The sequence below is a fragment of the Dermacentor albipictus genome, chromosome 2 (assembly GCF_038994185.2).
Source record: "Dermacentor albipictus isolate Rhodes 1998 colony chromosome 2, USDA_Dalb.pri_finalv2, whole genome shotgun sequence".
NCBI classification, from domain to species: Eukaryota; Metazoa; Arthropoda; class Arachnida; order Ixodida; family Ixodidae; genus Dermacentor; species Dermacentor albipictus.
Genome location: NC_091822.1, coordinates 189,288,327 through 189,303,344, shown reverse-complemented (window position 1 = coordinate 189,303,344; position 15,018 = coordinate 189,288,327). Strand labels below are relative to the sequence as shown.

At 45.3% G+C, this 15,018-nt stretch overlaps 1 protein-coding gene across 5 annotated transcripts in view; it reads right to left on the bottom strand.

Annotated features, from left to right (window-relative positions):
* LOC135919645 (tyrosine-protein kinase CSK-like) overlaps positions 1 to 15,018 on the bottom strand; it is a 72,119-nt gene that overhangs the window by 35,309 nt on the left and 21,792 nt on the right. For 2 of the 5 annotated variants that reach the window (XR_010570022.2, XM_065453520.2), the window contains exons 1-5: positions 9,172 to 9,335; positions 8,358 to 8,471; positions 5,904 to 6,014; positions 5,385 to 5,485; positions 131 to 350 (exon numbers count right to left, since the gene is read on the bottom strand). Coding sequence is in view for 4 of the 5 variants with exons in the window: in XM_065453520.2 (XP_065309592.1) it covers positions 131 to 350; positions 5,385 to 5,485; positions 5,904 to 6,014 (432 nt within the window). In the remaining variant the exon portion in view is untranslated. Of the gene's footprint in view, positions 1 to 130; positions 351 to 5,384; positions 5,486 to 5,903; positions 6,015 to 8,357; positions 8,472 to 8,906; positions 9,132 to 9,171; positions 9,336 to 15,018 lie in introns of those variants that run through there. The other 3 variants (XM_065453522.2, XM_065453521.2, XM_065453524.2) reach the window with 3 other exon arrangements.

Below are 15,018 nucleotides of genomic sequence, written 5' to 3'. Positions count from 1 at the left end.
GTCCCATAGCAGATCGGTGTGCATGTCACTAGTGCAGCACAGACAGAAGCACCTACTGCGAGATAGTACAACAGCCAGATGTTAAAATTCACAATATGAAGTGCGCCATACATAACGTTGCACCACGCACCTCAATGAGCTGTGGCAGCCCTTCAAAGTATTCCTCCTCGTCAATTGTGAGCTTGCCCATGCGGTAGATAACACGATAGTGCTCCACCTTAGATCGGAAGCAGACACACAGTGTGTAATCACCAGGGTAGTTGGTGCTTTCGCGCACCAGGAAGAGCCCGTCTTCCCGAGGCTGTAGCAACATCTCTGCTCGCTCGCGGCTTATCTTTCCGTGGAACCATCTGAGCAAGAATAAAGGAGTGGAGGTTAAGGAGTGCTCACTTACAGCTCCACACCACCAACAAGCACTCATAAGAGTTAATGCAAAAAAGCATTACAATAAACAAAAATCTTTTTTCATCGTTCTGCTTCAGCTAGTTTCGATTGGTAAAACTTAATTTTACCAGTAAACCACAAAATAAAAATCAGAAGAGACTTATTGACCAGGGCTGCGCAGACTATCATTGAAACATGAGTGCCTTGTTAAAGAGAATATTATCGTAAATTGAGAATCTGGACACAGTAGCATTAGGCAAAGAACAGCAGTGACCTTGCTGTACCTGCCACGTGGAGCAGGGGTCGCTATCAGTGGCGTAGCAACAGGGGGGGCCGGGGGGGGCGCGGGCCCCGGGTGCCAGGTGTGTGGGGGGGGGGTGTCATATATATCTGAAGACCCCCTCTTTCCACCGGCTTGACTGGGCATAAACAGTAAAGAATTCTCCGGTAACCAGCAGCCCGAGCTCATGCACCCGATGTACCAGGTAGTGCCGCAGAATTGTTGGGTGCAGCTTTATCAACACTTTACGCAATAAATGGGCGAAAGTGCGGGCTAAAAAAGTAAAAGTGGTCGTTAAACTACTCACCTTAGCGTAACGTTTCATTTGCGGTGCGCTCTTCTTAAAATAGGATTTATTAAATAACTGTTTAATTAGGAGTTATAGCTTTGCTATTCGGGAATTGAGGACCCAAAGTTATATTAACTGAACAAAACCTTCTTCTCTAAATGAAATCGTCTTGGTTGCTAGAGCCTGCAGTACCTTAGCACTGCGGGCGGCCCAGTACAGCAGTACCGAAAGAAATATGAAACAGTGCACCAGTGACCTCGATCCCTCTATCCTATCCATTGCGAGTGCAGGCCAACAGTAGCGCAAGCTTTCGCTGGCATGGGTGTGATGGCAGCCTTCTCTCTCTCTCTTTTTGCCTGGTGACGCCAGAAATTGTCTCGAAGTGTGCTCTATTCCGTTCAGAACCTTGTGACAGCACCGCAGCTCGGATAATCACGTTTGCCAATAGCAGCAAATAAAAAAAGGCTTTATGGATCAGAATAAGAACTCATAATTGTCATAGCATTGGCGCCCGCGCAGCAAGGAAACAGGTGGCGTTTTCTAATAGGGCAGGGGGATCAGCGTCACTGACGCGCTATTTAATTTTTCGTTTGGGTCCAAGGCAGCCCACAACCAAAATACTGCATGCCATAGTACCAATGACGATTTCTGTGAAGCTGTTGTTGGGCAACAAATGACTGTGGGGCTTCAATTGTGCAAATGCAATATTGCCTCTAAAATTGCTAATTAAAACTTTATAAAAAATATTTTTCTTACTTTGCTTTAGAGCCATATTTTCCACGATTGCACATCTGTATTGGCCGCCAAACCTTACAGTCGGACAGCAGAATGTGCTTATCACAAGTTATTAGTGCAGCACCCTGTGTTATTTGTTGCAGAAAATAAAACAGCGTGTATACCTGCATTCGCGATCTCTGGGAACGAAAGCGAATTGGGGGGACATGCGTGGTATCCAAGGCGGCCGTGCTGGTGCTGAAACATCAATCCCTTCGCCCCTTCCCCGGAAATTTTCGATATCCTCATCTTCTTGACTACAACTCGGGGCAGGAGGGGGGGTGACAGAAGACCTATGGGCCCCGGATGCCAGACGACCAAGCTGCGCCACTGGGCGCTATCCACAGTAGCGAGCAGAAGTCGGAAAACCACAGATGTCACGAAAAAAAAGAATTTTTTGTTGCAGTCTAGGCATAGAGCCGCAAAATGAAGTCATACAGATGACTTATGCGTGGTTGACCAATTCAATGTAATCAAAGAATTGCATGGCTGTCACACATTTTTGCAGACACCTTGGTCTTCAGACATTTGCTCGCAATTTCTGACAATTTCTGAACCCAAAGTGGCTGCCACACCAGCAAAACAGCACACACTTTGTACAAGTGCATCTTTAATACATATTGCATTGCATGAAAAAATAGTTTTGCCATAAACCTTCCATTTTGTCACTCATCAGGTGTGAAAAGTAAAAATAATTCTGATGACAGTTTGAGCTCCAGCAGCTACATATAGATTAACTTTCATTTACTTCTGTTACCCCACTTCAATGTATCAATTATTTATCAAGTAATTTTGAGCTGTCGGGCCTCCGTAGTAGCTCTTTGTCATACCTCATATGTATAAAGATGTCCTAAACTTCTCTGTTCTCTGAAAGACATGTTGATTTATGGCAGTACCACAACTGCTGTTGAACTGCAGGTTTGTGTGTGCTGTAGAGGGAGCAGAGCAGCATATACTGCAGAGCACTTGGGGAAGTGCTTTCTCCGAGTACATTACTCGTTCCCTTTTTCCCGATTACCTTCATTAAAATAAGTTCTGAAAAACTCCACTAGCTTTGCAAACTATAATGTGGAAGCACACTGTAAATACTGAATGAAGTACAACACGGAATAGAAAAAATTGGTCAGTTTTGCCCAAAGGGTGGTGTATTGAAAATGACAGCAATGTTTAGTGTTGTGCTAAAGCTCCTGAGACGGTGTACTAAGAATATGCAGATGCAACATGTTGACACAATGCAGCATGCAAGGAAACTAAGATGCCAAGTCAAGTACTGCAGGACGTATACTGTATTCAAAAATCTAGGTTATGTATTTGTTCGATTATAAGGCAGTCACAATTATAAGGCAAGTGTGGGGAAAGAACTCACCTTATATTCAAATAAATACGGTATACGAGATGATTTTCGTGAAGAACCCTAACAAAAATCATCAGCATTTGTAGCTTTAAGGGGTCCATCCCGTTTAGATGCCTGCACACTGTTGCATGCACACAGCTGCTCAGCAGGAACATTTGCGCTTGTGCACCCAATCGTCATGCGAGCAGTGCGATGCAAAACACTGCCCTGGCTCCGCTGCACAGCCAAGTGAGCAGAGCATGAGGATGTGCCCACTTTGCTTCTGCATTTTTGCAGCCAAATGCACTGCATGTCGATAACATGACGCATGATGATTGTAGCGTCAACAGCGCAAATTTGCCTTGAGCATCTGTATGATTGCTATTGCAATAAGACCATTATACGTTTCAGAAGACTTACTAAGGTTGAATACTGGGCGTGTTGGTATAGCATACTATATGGTGGATTGTGTAACATTTTGACAGGAACCACAGAAGAGAAACACCCAAAAGAGCGCTTGTGCGTGTTTTGGAGAAGACACCACAGTAACCTCACAAGAACACAGCAGGCTTCTTCATTTGTTTCTAGACATTAGTGAAAAAATTTTAAATACAAAGCCGGAAACCTCCCCACCTCCCCTCTTTGCGTTATTGTAACATAATTTGGTAGCATAAAAATGTGCCACAAGAAGGCTTCAGCTGTTGTGAAGTGTCAACGGAAGGTTGACCTTTTTCTTGAAGGTTTACAACATATACGCACTTGCTCACTTCTATCCACTGCTGTCTTCAAGCTTGTTCAGCAGGTCTCTTGGTTAAATATTTGCAGCTTTTCTTTTCTTGCACCTTTCAGCTCAATACACAGCAACAATATTTCTTGGAATTATGTTAAACAGCACATAATGTTCAATCAAAGCAACATCATGCGCGTAATGCGTTAGTTCAGTTGTCCTGGAACAGCAATATTTAAAACAGTACAACCCCATATCTGTGATGTATCAATCTGCAGCTGGTGGGGTTGCTCGACTCTCACAAGTCCCCCAATGCTTTCCCTGCATAACTCTCGTGTGTCCTGTAACCCGGCTTCACAATGTAGCTAAGTGCTGACAGCAGGCAGTGTGGTTGCAGATTAGTATGAGAGATAGCATGAGTGTTTCACTGCGAGTGCCACCTAATGGCGGGGTTACTTGGGCACAAAAGGGAGCACAGCCTGTTCCTCCTTGGCTTGAGGTCAGCGAGCGGTGCCGACAGTTTGTGCCGTCGCGCACCATTCGGGAGACCATCTTGCAAAAGGCTTAGGAGCAGGACATTGGAATGTACGAATTCGATCGTTCGAACGCAACACCATTCCTGCGACTGCACACACAAATGATTAGCCATTGGTGTCCACCATGGCAACGGACATACTTTATGCGCTCTAATTGGTTAGAAATTAGCGGTGGCAGATGTGGTCGGGCGTCTTCACGGTCTTCTTCCACGTCTGCGCAGGGTCGACGCCCTTATTCCAGGGCACCACTGAGGGTGCCTACTCGGTGAGCGTGCCTTACTAGTCCATGCTGGACTTTCGGGTCACTGCTGGAGAGCACCCTCTCTGACTGCTCTGCACTCAGGTCTTTTATTTGAAGGAATTGTTGATTGTGAATGCATCCCCATGTAATGTGATATAAGGTGGGCTTGGCGCCGCACCAGGGGCAAATGTCTCTATACGGGGTGGGAAACATCTTTCTTAGTGTGTTTAGATTTGGGTATGTTCCTGTTTGCAGCCTCCTCCAAGAGGTTGCTTCATGCTGATTTAGGTAGTGATTCTGCTGGCTAGACCGGTGCATAACAGGTGCAATAAAATGACCTTGTGATTGTTCGCACTACCGTGTTGTCATTCCTTTTTCCTAAGAGCATGTTTGAGAACCCCACAAGATCACCTATATATATATAAAGGTCTCAATCCAAGCTAGTAACCAAGGCAACATCTTAGACAGCCACAACGCAAAAGACAGGGCAGGCAAGTGGCACACAGTGCCCTGTGTTTACCACTTGCTTGTTCCTTCTTTCCTGCCGTTGCCATCGCAGATGAAAAAAGGCTTTTGCAGATGAGTACTGTTGGGAAAACAATAATATAAGGATTAAGATAGAATATGTAATGCCTAAATTAACATGAAAGGCATTGTATGTCGAATTGAAGGCTCCAGTACATGGGATGATGACGGCAAGGCATAACCTCTATTCCAAACATTGTTTCGTTATGCACCTTTGTATGCAGTCTTGCGCTGGGCGCAATTCATAGCAGCGGGCAAGCAAAGCTCTGTGAGTGTGCAACAAGGTCCTACTCACGGCATAGAATTGAGCTTGACCTCCGCCCTGCGGAGGATGTAGTTGAGTGGTATCAGGCCTTCACGCCCATCACTATGCCTTGCCCGGAACCAATTGCAGTCCTGGAAAAGAGACAGCATGTATTACAGCCATGAGTTGACATTACGACCATCAAGTGACTTGCTGCATGAACAAAAGAACAGAATTTAATGTGAAATCAAAATGAAGTGCCTAGTGGTCAGATAACAGTGCTATACAATGTGAGGAAAAAAGGAATAGCCGATCGCAGTTTCCTCCCCCTACTCCACTTCCTTCAGGAAGACTTCTGGGTCAATTCACGGGAACACGAGGCTCCAGATATCACTGCTAGCCAGGATAGACCATATATTTTTTTGCAGGTTTTGTTCACATGCAATAGACAACCCAGGAATAGCTGTGCGTAGCTAAACTGATGCAATATTTAAAATGTGTTCGTGGTCTGGTACGGTACCCCCGCCTCTGCAGCGCAAACACTATGGCAACACCAGTAGTCTCTCTCACCGGAGTCTCGGAGACGATGGTCATGATATCCCCCTTGGTAAAAGACAGGTCCTCACTCGACTTGCCATTGAAGTTGTAGCGGGCCACCACTTCTGTACCTGACGGCAACATCTGTGCAAAAAATCCCCACTCATGAGCCTATGTCATCACCTTCAACAAAAGTGCTGAACATTAGCAGAAGTGACTCATGCAAAGTGGATATCCAGATTCCGAGGACTGAGGGTCCGAACGCAGCTTCTTATATGACAGGTAATACATAAGTAATACAAACAAGTAATATTTAAAAAATTTTCACACAGAATCATACACTTATTCGATTTGGCCCTCAAATCAAATGGCTGCTTTTTGACATTTTAAATATGGCTTTCGAAAAATTCAAACCCGGACAGGATGACTGACAAGCAGATCTGAAACGAATTGACAGTACTTTCTGCCAAAAACACAAATCACTAGGCCAGAAACATAAGCGAGTCACCATAACTATAGAACTATGTACAGTATAAGCCTTGAGTTGGTGCTTCAAGCTACTCAAAAATTATTGGAGAACTATTTGTTTCAACACCATCATTATGTGAATTATATTCAATTTCGTGCTATCACAATTTGCTGTCTCATCGGCTTCTGCTCCAAAAATCAATATTTGTCAACTTTTACACTGCACAACAACAAAAATAAAAAATAAATGTTCAAATACAGTCTTTTCACTGTTTGGAAGTGCCATCAAAAAGCAACCCTAGTAACAGAAAAGGTGCCCAAGCCTCTCCATCACCATTCAACATGACACTCACAAGTAATAACTGAGGCAGGTGCTTGAACTATGCTTCACACTAATTGACAAACTGGGCATTGATAAGCTTATCTAGAACTGCACTGTTTTCCTATTGCCTCACTACTTTTATCACAATTCGTGCACCCATAACACACCAGCTGTTAGCTATTGAGTCTGTAGTGCCCCTCCTTACATCCGGTTTTTGACCTCACGGCTTTATTAGCTCCAATGGCGCTGGCATGCCTGAAGTGTCTGCAATCATCAGAACGTGGGTAAATTTTTCAACTGATATGACCATACATACACCTGGAGCATCAAAGCATATTAAGAGTTCCATGCTATTTTGATTTCTTCTTAACTCCAGTGTTTGGAGTTGCTACTACCAGCAAAAATATGTTGCATTTTCTGCATGCTCCATGCTACTTTATTCACTTCCTTTATATAGGCAGGAGAACTGCTACTGAAATGAGATCCTTTTTACATCAATGGAAGCACGAATTAAGAATTTTAGTCAGACAGGTAGTCTAGCATTTCTGAGAATGGCTGAACATCTTGCTTAATATACGATTATGAAAGTAAAGTAGAACTGCACTTGAAAACTATTTAAATGTGTGCAATTACTAGTCATCTGCATGCATAAGTGCTTAATCTATTTACGCTAATACAGCTGCAAGCCATTGACAAAAGAAGTAATATTGCCAATTCTCAATCTTTCTGTAGTGACCTACCAATGCGAACAATGATTCTTATGCTTGCATGACATGGACTTTTACACTAACCACTTTAATTTTCTTCTATAAACAATACATGTCACAAAGGCACTGTTGAGCACACTTGTTTGAGTCAACAAAAACCAAACATGAAGACTAAGCACTGCTACGTCATTTTTACGTACCCTTGAATTTTATCTTGCTATATCCATACAGACTGGACATATTTAATGCACTCAAAAACCACAATGCTGATTTATTTCAAAGCCAGCCAAAATTGTCCATGCAAAAAGGACATAAAATTTGTAAAGTTTTGCAAGGAAAAAGTCATGTCTGCCAGGGGAGTTCACACTTCCAGAATTGGACTTTTTGGTGCAGTAGTTTGAATATCACACATTTTGAACAGCCTTTTTTTTTCTTTCTTTCTTTTAAACATCGAAGCATACAAAACAAAGCTCATAAACCTGCTGCAATACATGGCTGGCATAACAGGGCTGTCTGATGTTGCGGCTTCAGTTTTGCTTCTTTAGTGCACTCTGTCGTTTTTCTTTACAGAGGGACTCGTTACAGGCTACAGTAGTGTAAATGTTCGTGCATGTACAATATCTGAAACTAACAGTGACTGACAAGGTATTTTGAACACATTATCCAGATGTTTATGGGTAAAAGACCAATGCTCAAATGCTCAAGCGTGAGGCTACGACAAGTGTGACTGCTTTAAAGGATGCCAAAATAATTGGCCGCTGTTGGCTACCCAGAAGCAACTTGGCGCAATACATTCCAAAGCAGTAAGCACCGAGTTCGGAAGCCGTCTGATCATTTGATGTTTTACTCTGGTTCCTGAGAACTGCGAACTCTTACCCGAAAGCAAAGAGGCGCGATCAACCGCTACGGAGCACCACACACCTGTGTACACAGTTTGCAGTTCGTAACCGACACCGGAATCTCGCTGACACGGGCATTCAGTAAACTCACTTTGTCAACACGATGACAGCATGTCAGAGGCGCTCAGCCATTGGTGGCAAGGACACGGTTGCGCTCATTGCCGTCGCCTCCGGCGCAGGACATTCCACAGCACGGGCAATTTTCCTGCACGCATCCGAGAGAGTGCGATTCGAACTCCGTGGGCCTGCAACCCGACACCACGGAAACGCGGCACGCATTCTGCACGGCCGTGAACTTGCAGTGCATTGCGTTGGTAGGGCAGTGCGCAGACGCACGCAAGCGGGCGACGCAAAACACTCGCGTGAGTTTTACACTGAAAGCACCCTAGCCGAAGCGTCGACTGCCAGAAATGATTAACCACATAGGGCGTGTGGCTCGATCTCTTGAGCACACACACATCATGTCGCAGGCGGTGCAGCTATCAGTGCTTACTTTTCAAGGCGTGTGCTCGACCACACAACACTAACGGTTGCTTCACATGCACGCTTAACTCAACATAGTCATAACTGACTATTAGGTTCTCACAATTAGGGGAGCGCGAGAACAGAGAAATAAGCAAAATAGTTGAGAAGCACACACCGCTCTAGTCAACACAAGCGAAGCGTGAGGTTATCGATCCCTGCAAGAGTGTCACGAGCGTGCCACACGCAATCTTACCATATTGGCAGACTTTTGCAACTATACGTATAATGAAAAAAGTTATGCAACAAACATTCTCAGAAGTACACGACTGATGCGAAAGCCGCTCGGCAGCGCCTACTGCACGTCCTACGCGCGGATGATTGATACGAACGCGGAACGCTAAACAAGAGTTAGGCTTACAGATTGTGAATCAAATACTCACCGAGTTTGCATAAAGGGTGCCTAAGTTTATAAAATCCTACACGTGTCTAAACAACACCATAAATGTGACATTCTCACACTGTAGTGTCGACTTGATGTCACCCATAAAATTCTGCCATTGCACCTGGCAGCTATTTGTTTCCTTTCATTTGCGCTACGGCAAGTCTCTGATCAGATCGGAGAGATGGCGCCACGAGCCCATGCGGTTTTTAAACCAACGTTTTTAACTTATGGAAAGGACCGTGACTACCGACTGAACCGATTCATTCAGCAACTACAGCACACGCACAGAACTGGAACGAGCGGACTGTTCGATTAAAAACGAAGAGAGAAGCTCCACATCTCTGAAATGTTTTTCACTTTATTACTTTGAAAGCCCTGTTTTATTTTGGCATGAGTCTCCACGCTGGCTTGCTTCTACGTAACCTACTGCTTTTGGTCTTAGTGAGGACCGGTCAGGACAAATTGACGGAGTCCATGCTTCCTGAACGCACATCTTCGACATCATTATTTTGTCATAATTTTGTCCCTGAACAGCGATATCAACACGTAAAGCCGTGGCCGTGCAGTGCTGCACAAGCGCGATTTGCACGGAAAATGCAACGCCTGGCGCCATCTCTTGGTTGAGTTGTAAAATATTTTCTTCAGTAAAATTTTTTGCCTGGCGTTTGCGTTGGAATGGTTGGAATGAAGATAGCAAGATTATAAAAAACGAAACATTTTTACCACATAATAAATTAGTAATGCTAGTGCGTTTGCTTACAGGACTTCAAAAAGTAATAAATTATTGTCGTTACTTTTTTATTCTTTTACGTTGTCCTTCAGGTTTTACAGATTCACACGCTGCACGTTAGTTCGTCGCAGGTTTTAGTCTTCGCGTCGACGTAAACATGACAAAATGGTAGGCAATCAGTGTATGGAATATATCATAGTTATCATAGTTGTTTCGGTCGTGCAGTCGTGGCAATGGTCGTGTACGTTATCTGCGTCGTTTGGCTAATCTGTCATCAGGTCCTTTGCCCACCGTCTGTGCTGCATAACTGCGCTGCAATGCCGATCTTCATGTGTTTCACGTGGTTACACGTCTGGAACGCCGTGGTGCGTACTTCGTGCATTGTAGCCTACGTAGCCGTTTAAGCCTGCTAAAACACAAGACAGAACAGAAATGTAAATTACCAGCTCGCCCAAATTCACTCCCCGCGTAGCTTATTCTCTAAAACAGATGGCCATAATGTGCACACTACAATCATAGATCTCATATCTTGATTAGAAACCAGAAATGCTCAGGCTTTGGCCACGTCCTTTTTTTTTTTTTCGCCGGGACCAACACGTCGGCGTGGCTTCGCGTGGCATCGTGGCCTGAAATGAATTCAACAGGACGCTCGCTTTAACCGGTAATCGTATGTTAGTGAAGTACATTCCTGCTGAAGTGAGTGGATGGTCGTCGCGTATCGTAGAATGAACGCGCCAACAGCTAATGACTCCATGCAAGAACAAATAAATAGATATTAGGAAAACCCAATTCTGCGGTTCTGTACTCGATTACTACTATGCGCAACGCTTCTGAAACCCTAAGCTAACCTCCAGAACTGTACGCAATGGCAGTGCGACGATGGAATGATGAAGACTGGGTACACAGTGACGACTGTGGCGGCTTGGTTGTATGGTATCCGATGCTAAATAATTTAAAATAAACGATGCATAAATTACACCACAACGACGCATGTCACAGCGTTGTCTGAAGGCACACAGCTAAACTCAGGGTGTCTGCCAACCGGGAAAACCAGGAATTCTCGGGGATTTTGAGTAGTCTGGAAAAACTCCGGGGAATTTGTGCCTCTATCAGGGAACATTAGCTGTAATTTTATTGAAAGTGTCGAAAGTAGCGCTAATGATGGCTCGAGTAACAGAGAGGAATCGTAACGAATCGTCTTTGACACTATGTCGTCGGTCGGAAGAGTTGCCCGGGTACAATGACCGATTTTCCGGACGCCCGATAATTCGAATGGCTTCACGCCAATAATCTCCCTCCACCATTCACCTCCAAAAACAGGTTACTTACATACCACGACATTTGCGGGCATTACCGCCTAGGTCGCCTAACCCTCGCTCATTTAATGATTCGGTCCTCACGCATACACGAGGTACTACGGCGTAAACTACAGACTCGCACTTTTCTATCTCCTGCCTTACGTCACAAAATCTACTTCAGCCCGCAAGTTTTGTCCTACTAGCAGAGCGGACCTTAACCACATTATGTGGCAATGCAAGAACCACTCCCCTCTCCCTAACCTTTGTACAGCTTTAAGTAGTAGGGAGCTGTGGGAGGCTGCCATGCGCAGCTACAACCCCGAACTTCAGGAAGCTATCCTGAGGTGGGCTGAGGTGGTAGAGGAGGCCTACCGCGAGTAGGATAACCTCCCTCGCCTTCTTCTCGCAACCCCTTTCCCTTGAAGATGGGATGAATAAAGTTGTGTGTGTCTCTCTCGCGCGCTGCACCACCATGCAACCCATAGAGTCAATGTATAAGAACTTATGAAATTTCGGATGCAAGAACCTTTCGCCGTCTGATTTTCCGGACATTTTGCCTTCATCGCAGATTCGAAACGACATTAATCAAAGCCACCAGCACCGCCATTTTGATTATCTCGCCTCCTCGAACCGGCGCTCTCGCACGCAAACCCGCTGGCAGCCGTATCCACCACCGCGGCAACGCTAGGCGTAGCCGCTTTCACGTTCGCTACCAAGCTTCCTGCCCTTGCATGCCGTGTTTTTTATTGAAAGATTTCGCTGCTATCAGCAATGGCACGGACTCCGCCTTTGTGGTCCTCGCGATTGGCTTAGAAGCTTGGAAAGCGCGGTGCGTTGCATAAAGCCGGTTCCCGAAAGTCAGCTTCGCCTCCATACAGAAATGTTGCGTGGTGAAGCATACGCGAACGTATTGCAGTGAAGCATAACAAGCATGGGAAGGGGCTATTGCCACGGGACACAGTATGTATTCGTTAATTATACACGCGTGTACCCGGTATTTCCTGTCACAGTACGAGCACCGATATGCCTAATACGATTACCTACAGGCTTTAAGAGCGTTTTCGAATGTTCCTGTGGCGGTTTGAGCCCTTAAGGGCAGTAAATAACATGCATTCATGTTTTCCAACTGGCCGATTTTTCGGACGTTTTCGCGGCCCCTAGGGAGTTCGAAAAATCGGACGTGTTCTGTGCAACTGACCAAGAAGATGCTTCAAATGGTCTGTGGGGCGAACGAGTGGCGGAAGGAGGTCAAGAACAGAAAGGACCTACACATTGAGGAATGAACGGGAAAGGATCTAAGCGTGCTGCCGCCGTTTTGAAGGAGCTCGAGCTCAAAAAACAAAGTGTTGGCTGATGCCGAGATGCAGGTGTCCCTCATCCAAATCAAAATAAACCCTTTAAAGCAGTGAAACACTACACTGAGGCGTCGTGCGCGGGCTGAGAGTATGTCAGGACAGTTGAGGTTGACTTACGAGCTGTTGAAAGAGAATCCCAATTGTGACTAAGTTCGGGCCTCATACCACTGGGCTTGCTATCAGTCGATAGAAATGGCTCATATTCGAGAATATTTGCTTCTGTATGAAGCAGGGTGTTCCGCAGGGTGTGCAGCGGTGGCGCGGAGGTAGAACACCCACCTCGCGTGCAAGAGGTCCGTGGTTCGAATCCCGGTGCCGGCAATTTTCCACCGGATTAAAAAAAAAATCCGCGTGTTGATAAAATTGCACAAACAGGCCTGGAGTGTGGCCTGATCCCGGTGAACAGAACCGGTAACGCACTCCCTCACCAGAGCAGGATTGGCCACCCTGGTGCAGTACTTGGCCACAACCTCCTATATGAACACAAAAATAAAACCCCGGCTCCTCAGTCCCCAGCATGCAGCTGCGAAGCAACTGACCACGGCGCCGGTCAGACCTGCGACGCTGCAGAGGGTGCTAAGAATCACTGGCTCCGGACAGGCCGCCATTGGAATATGAACCTGGCAACGTTTAACGCTAGAACGTTATCTAGTGAGGCGAGTCTAGCAGTGCTATTGGAGGAATTAGAGGGCAGTGAATGGGATATAATAGGGCTCAGTGAAGTTAGGAGGCCAGAAGAAACGTATACAGTGCTAAAAAGCGGGCACGTCCTGTGCTACCGGGGCTTAGCGGAGAGAAGAGAACTAGGAGTCGGATTCCTGATTAATAAGAATAGCTGGTAACATACAGGAATTCTATAGCATTAACAAGAGGGTGGCAGCTCTTGTTGTGAAACTTAATAAGAGGTACAAAATGAAGATTATACAGGTCTACGCCCCTACATCCAGTCATAATGACCAGTAAGTCGAAAGTTTCTATGAAGACGTGGAATCGGCGATGGGTAGAGTGAAAGCTAAATACACCATACTAATGGGCGACTTTAATGCCAAGGTAGGCAAGAAGCAGGCTGGAGACAAGGCAGTGGGGGAATATGGCATAGGCACTAGGAATAGCAGGGGAGAGTTATTAGTAGAGTTTGCAGAACATAATAATATGAGGATAATGAATACCTTCTTCCGCAAGCGGGATAGCCGAAAGTGGACGTGGAGGAGCCCGAGCGGCGAGACTAGATATGAAATAGACCTCATACCCTGCGCTAACCCTGGCATCATACAAGATATGGACCTGCTCGGCAAGGTGCGCTGCAGTGACCACAGGATAGTAAGAACTCGAATTAGCCTAGACCTGAGGAGGGAACGGAAGAAACTGGTACATAAGAAGCCGATTAATGAATTAGCGGTAAGAGGGAAAATAGAGGAATTCCAGATCAAGCTACAGAACAGGTATTCGGCTTTAACTCAGGAAGAGGACCTTAGTGTTGAAGCAATGAACGACAGTCTTGTGGGCATCATTAAGGAGTGTGCAATGGAAGTCGGTGGTAACTCCGTTAGGCAGGATACTAGCAAACTATCGCAGGAGACGAAAGATCTGATCAAGAAACGCCAACGTATGAAAGCCTCTAACCCTACAGCTAGAATAGAACTGGCAGAACTTTCGAAGTTAATCAACAAGCGTAAGACAGCTGACATAAGGAAGTATAATATGGATAGAATTGAACATGCTCTCAGGAACGGAGGAAGCCTAAAAACAGCGAAGAAGAAACTAGGAATTGGCAAGAATGAGATGTATGTGTTAAGAGACAAAGCCGGCGATAACATTACTAATATGGATGAGATAGTTCAAGTGACTGAGGAGTTCTATAGAGATTTATACAGTACCAGTGGCACCCACGACGATAATGGAAGAGAAAATAGTCTAGAGGAATTCGAAATCCCAAAGGTAACGCCGGAAGAAGTAAAGAAAGCCTTGGGAGATATGCAAAGGGGGAAGGCAGCTGGGGAGGATCAGGTAACAGCAGATTTGTTGAAGGATGGTGGACAGATTGTTCTAGAGAAACTGGCCACCCTGTATACGCAATGCCTCAAGACCTCGAGCGTACCGGAATCTTGGAAGAACGCTAACATAATCCTAATCCATAAGAAAGGGGAATACAAAGACTTGAAAAATTATAGACCGATCAGCTTACTGTCCGTTGCCTACAAACTATTTACTAAGGTAATCGCAAATAGAATCAGGAACACCTTAGACTTCTGTCAAGCAAAGGACCAGGCAGGATTCCGTAAAGGCTACTCAACAATATATCATATTCACACTATCAATGAGGTGATAGAGAAATGTGCGGAATATAGCCAACCCTTATATATAGCTTTCATTGATTACGAGAAAGCGTTTGATTCTGTCGAAACATCAGCAGTCATGGAGGCGTTACGGAATCAGGGTGTAGACGAGCCGTATGTAAAAAT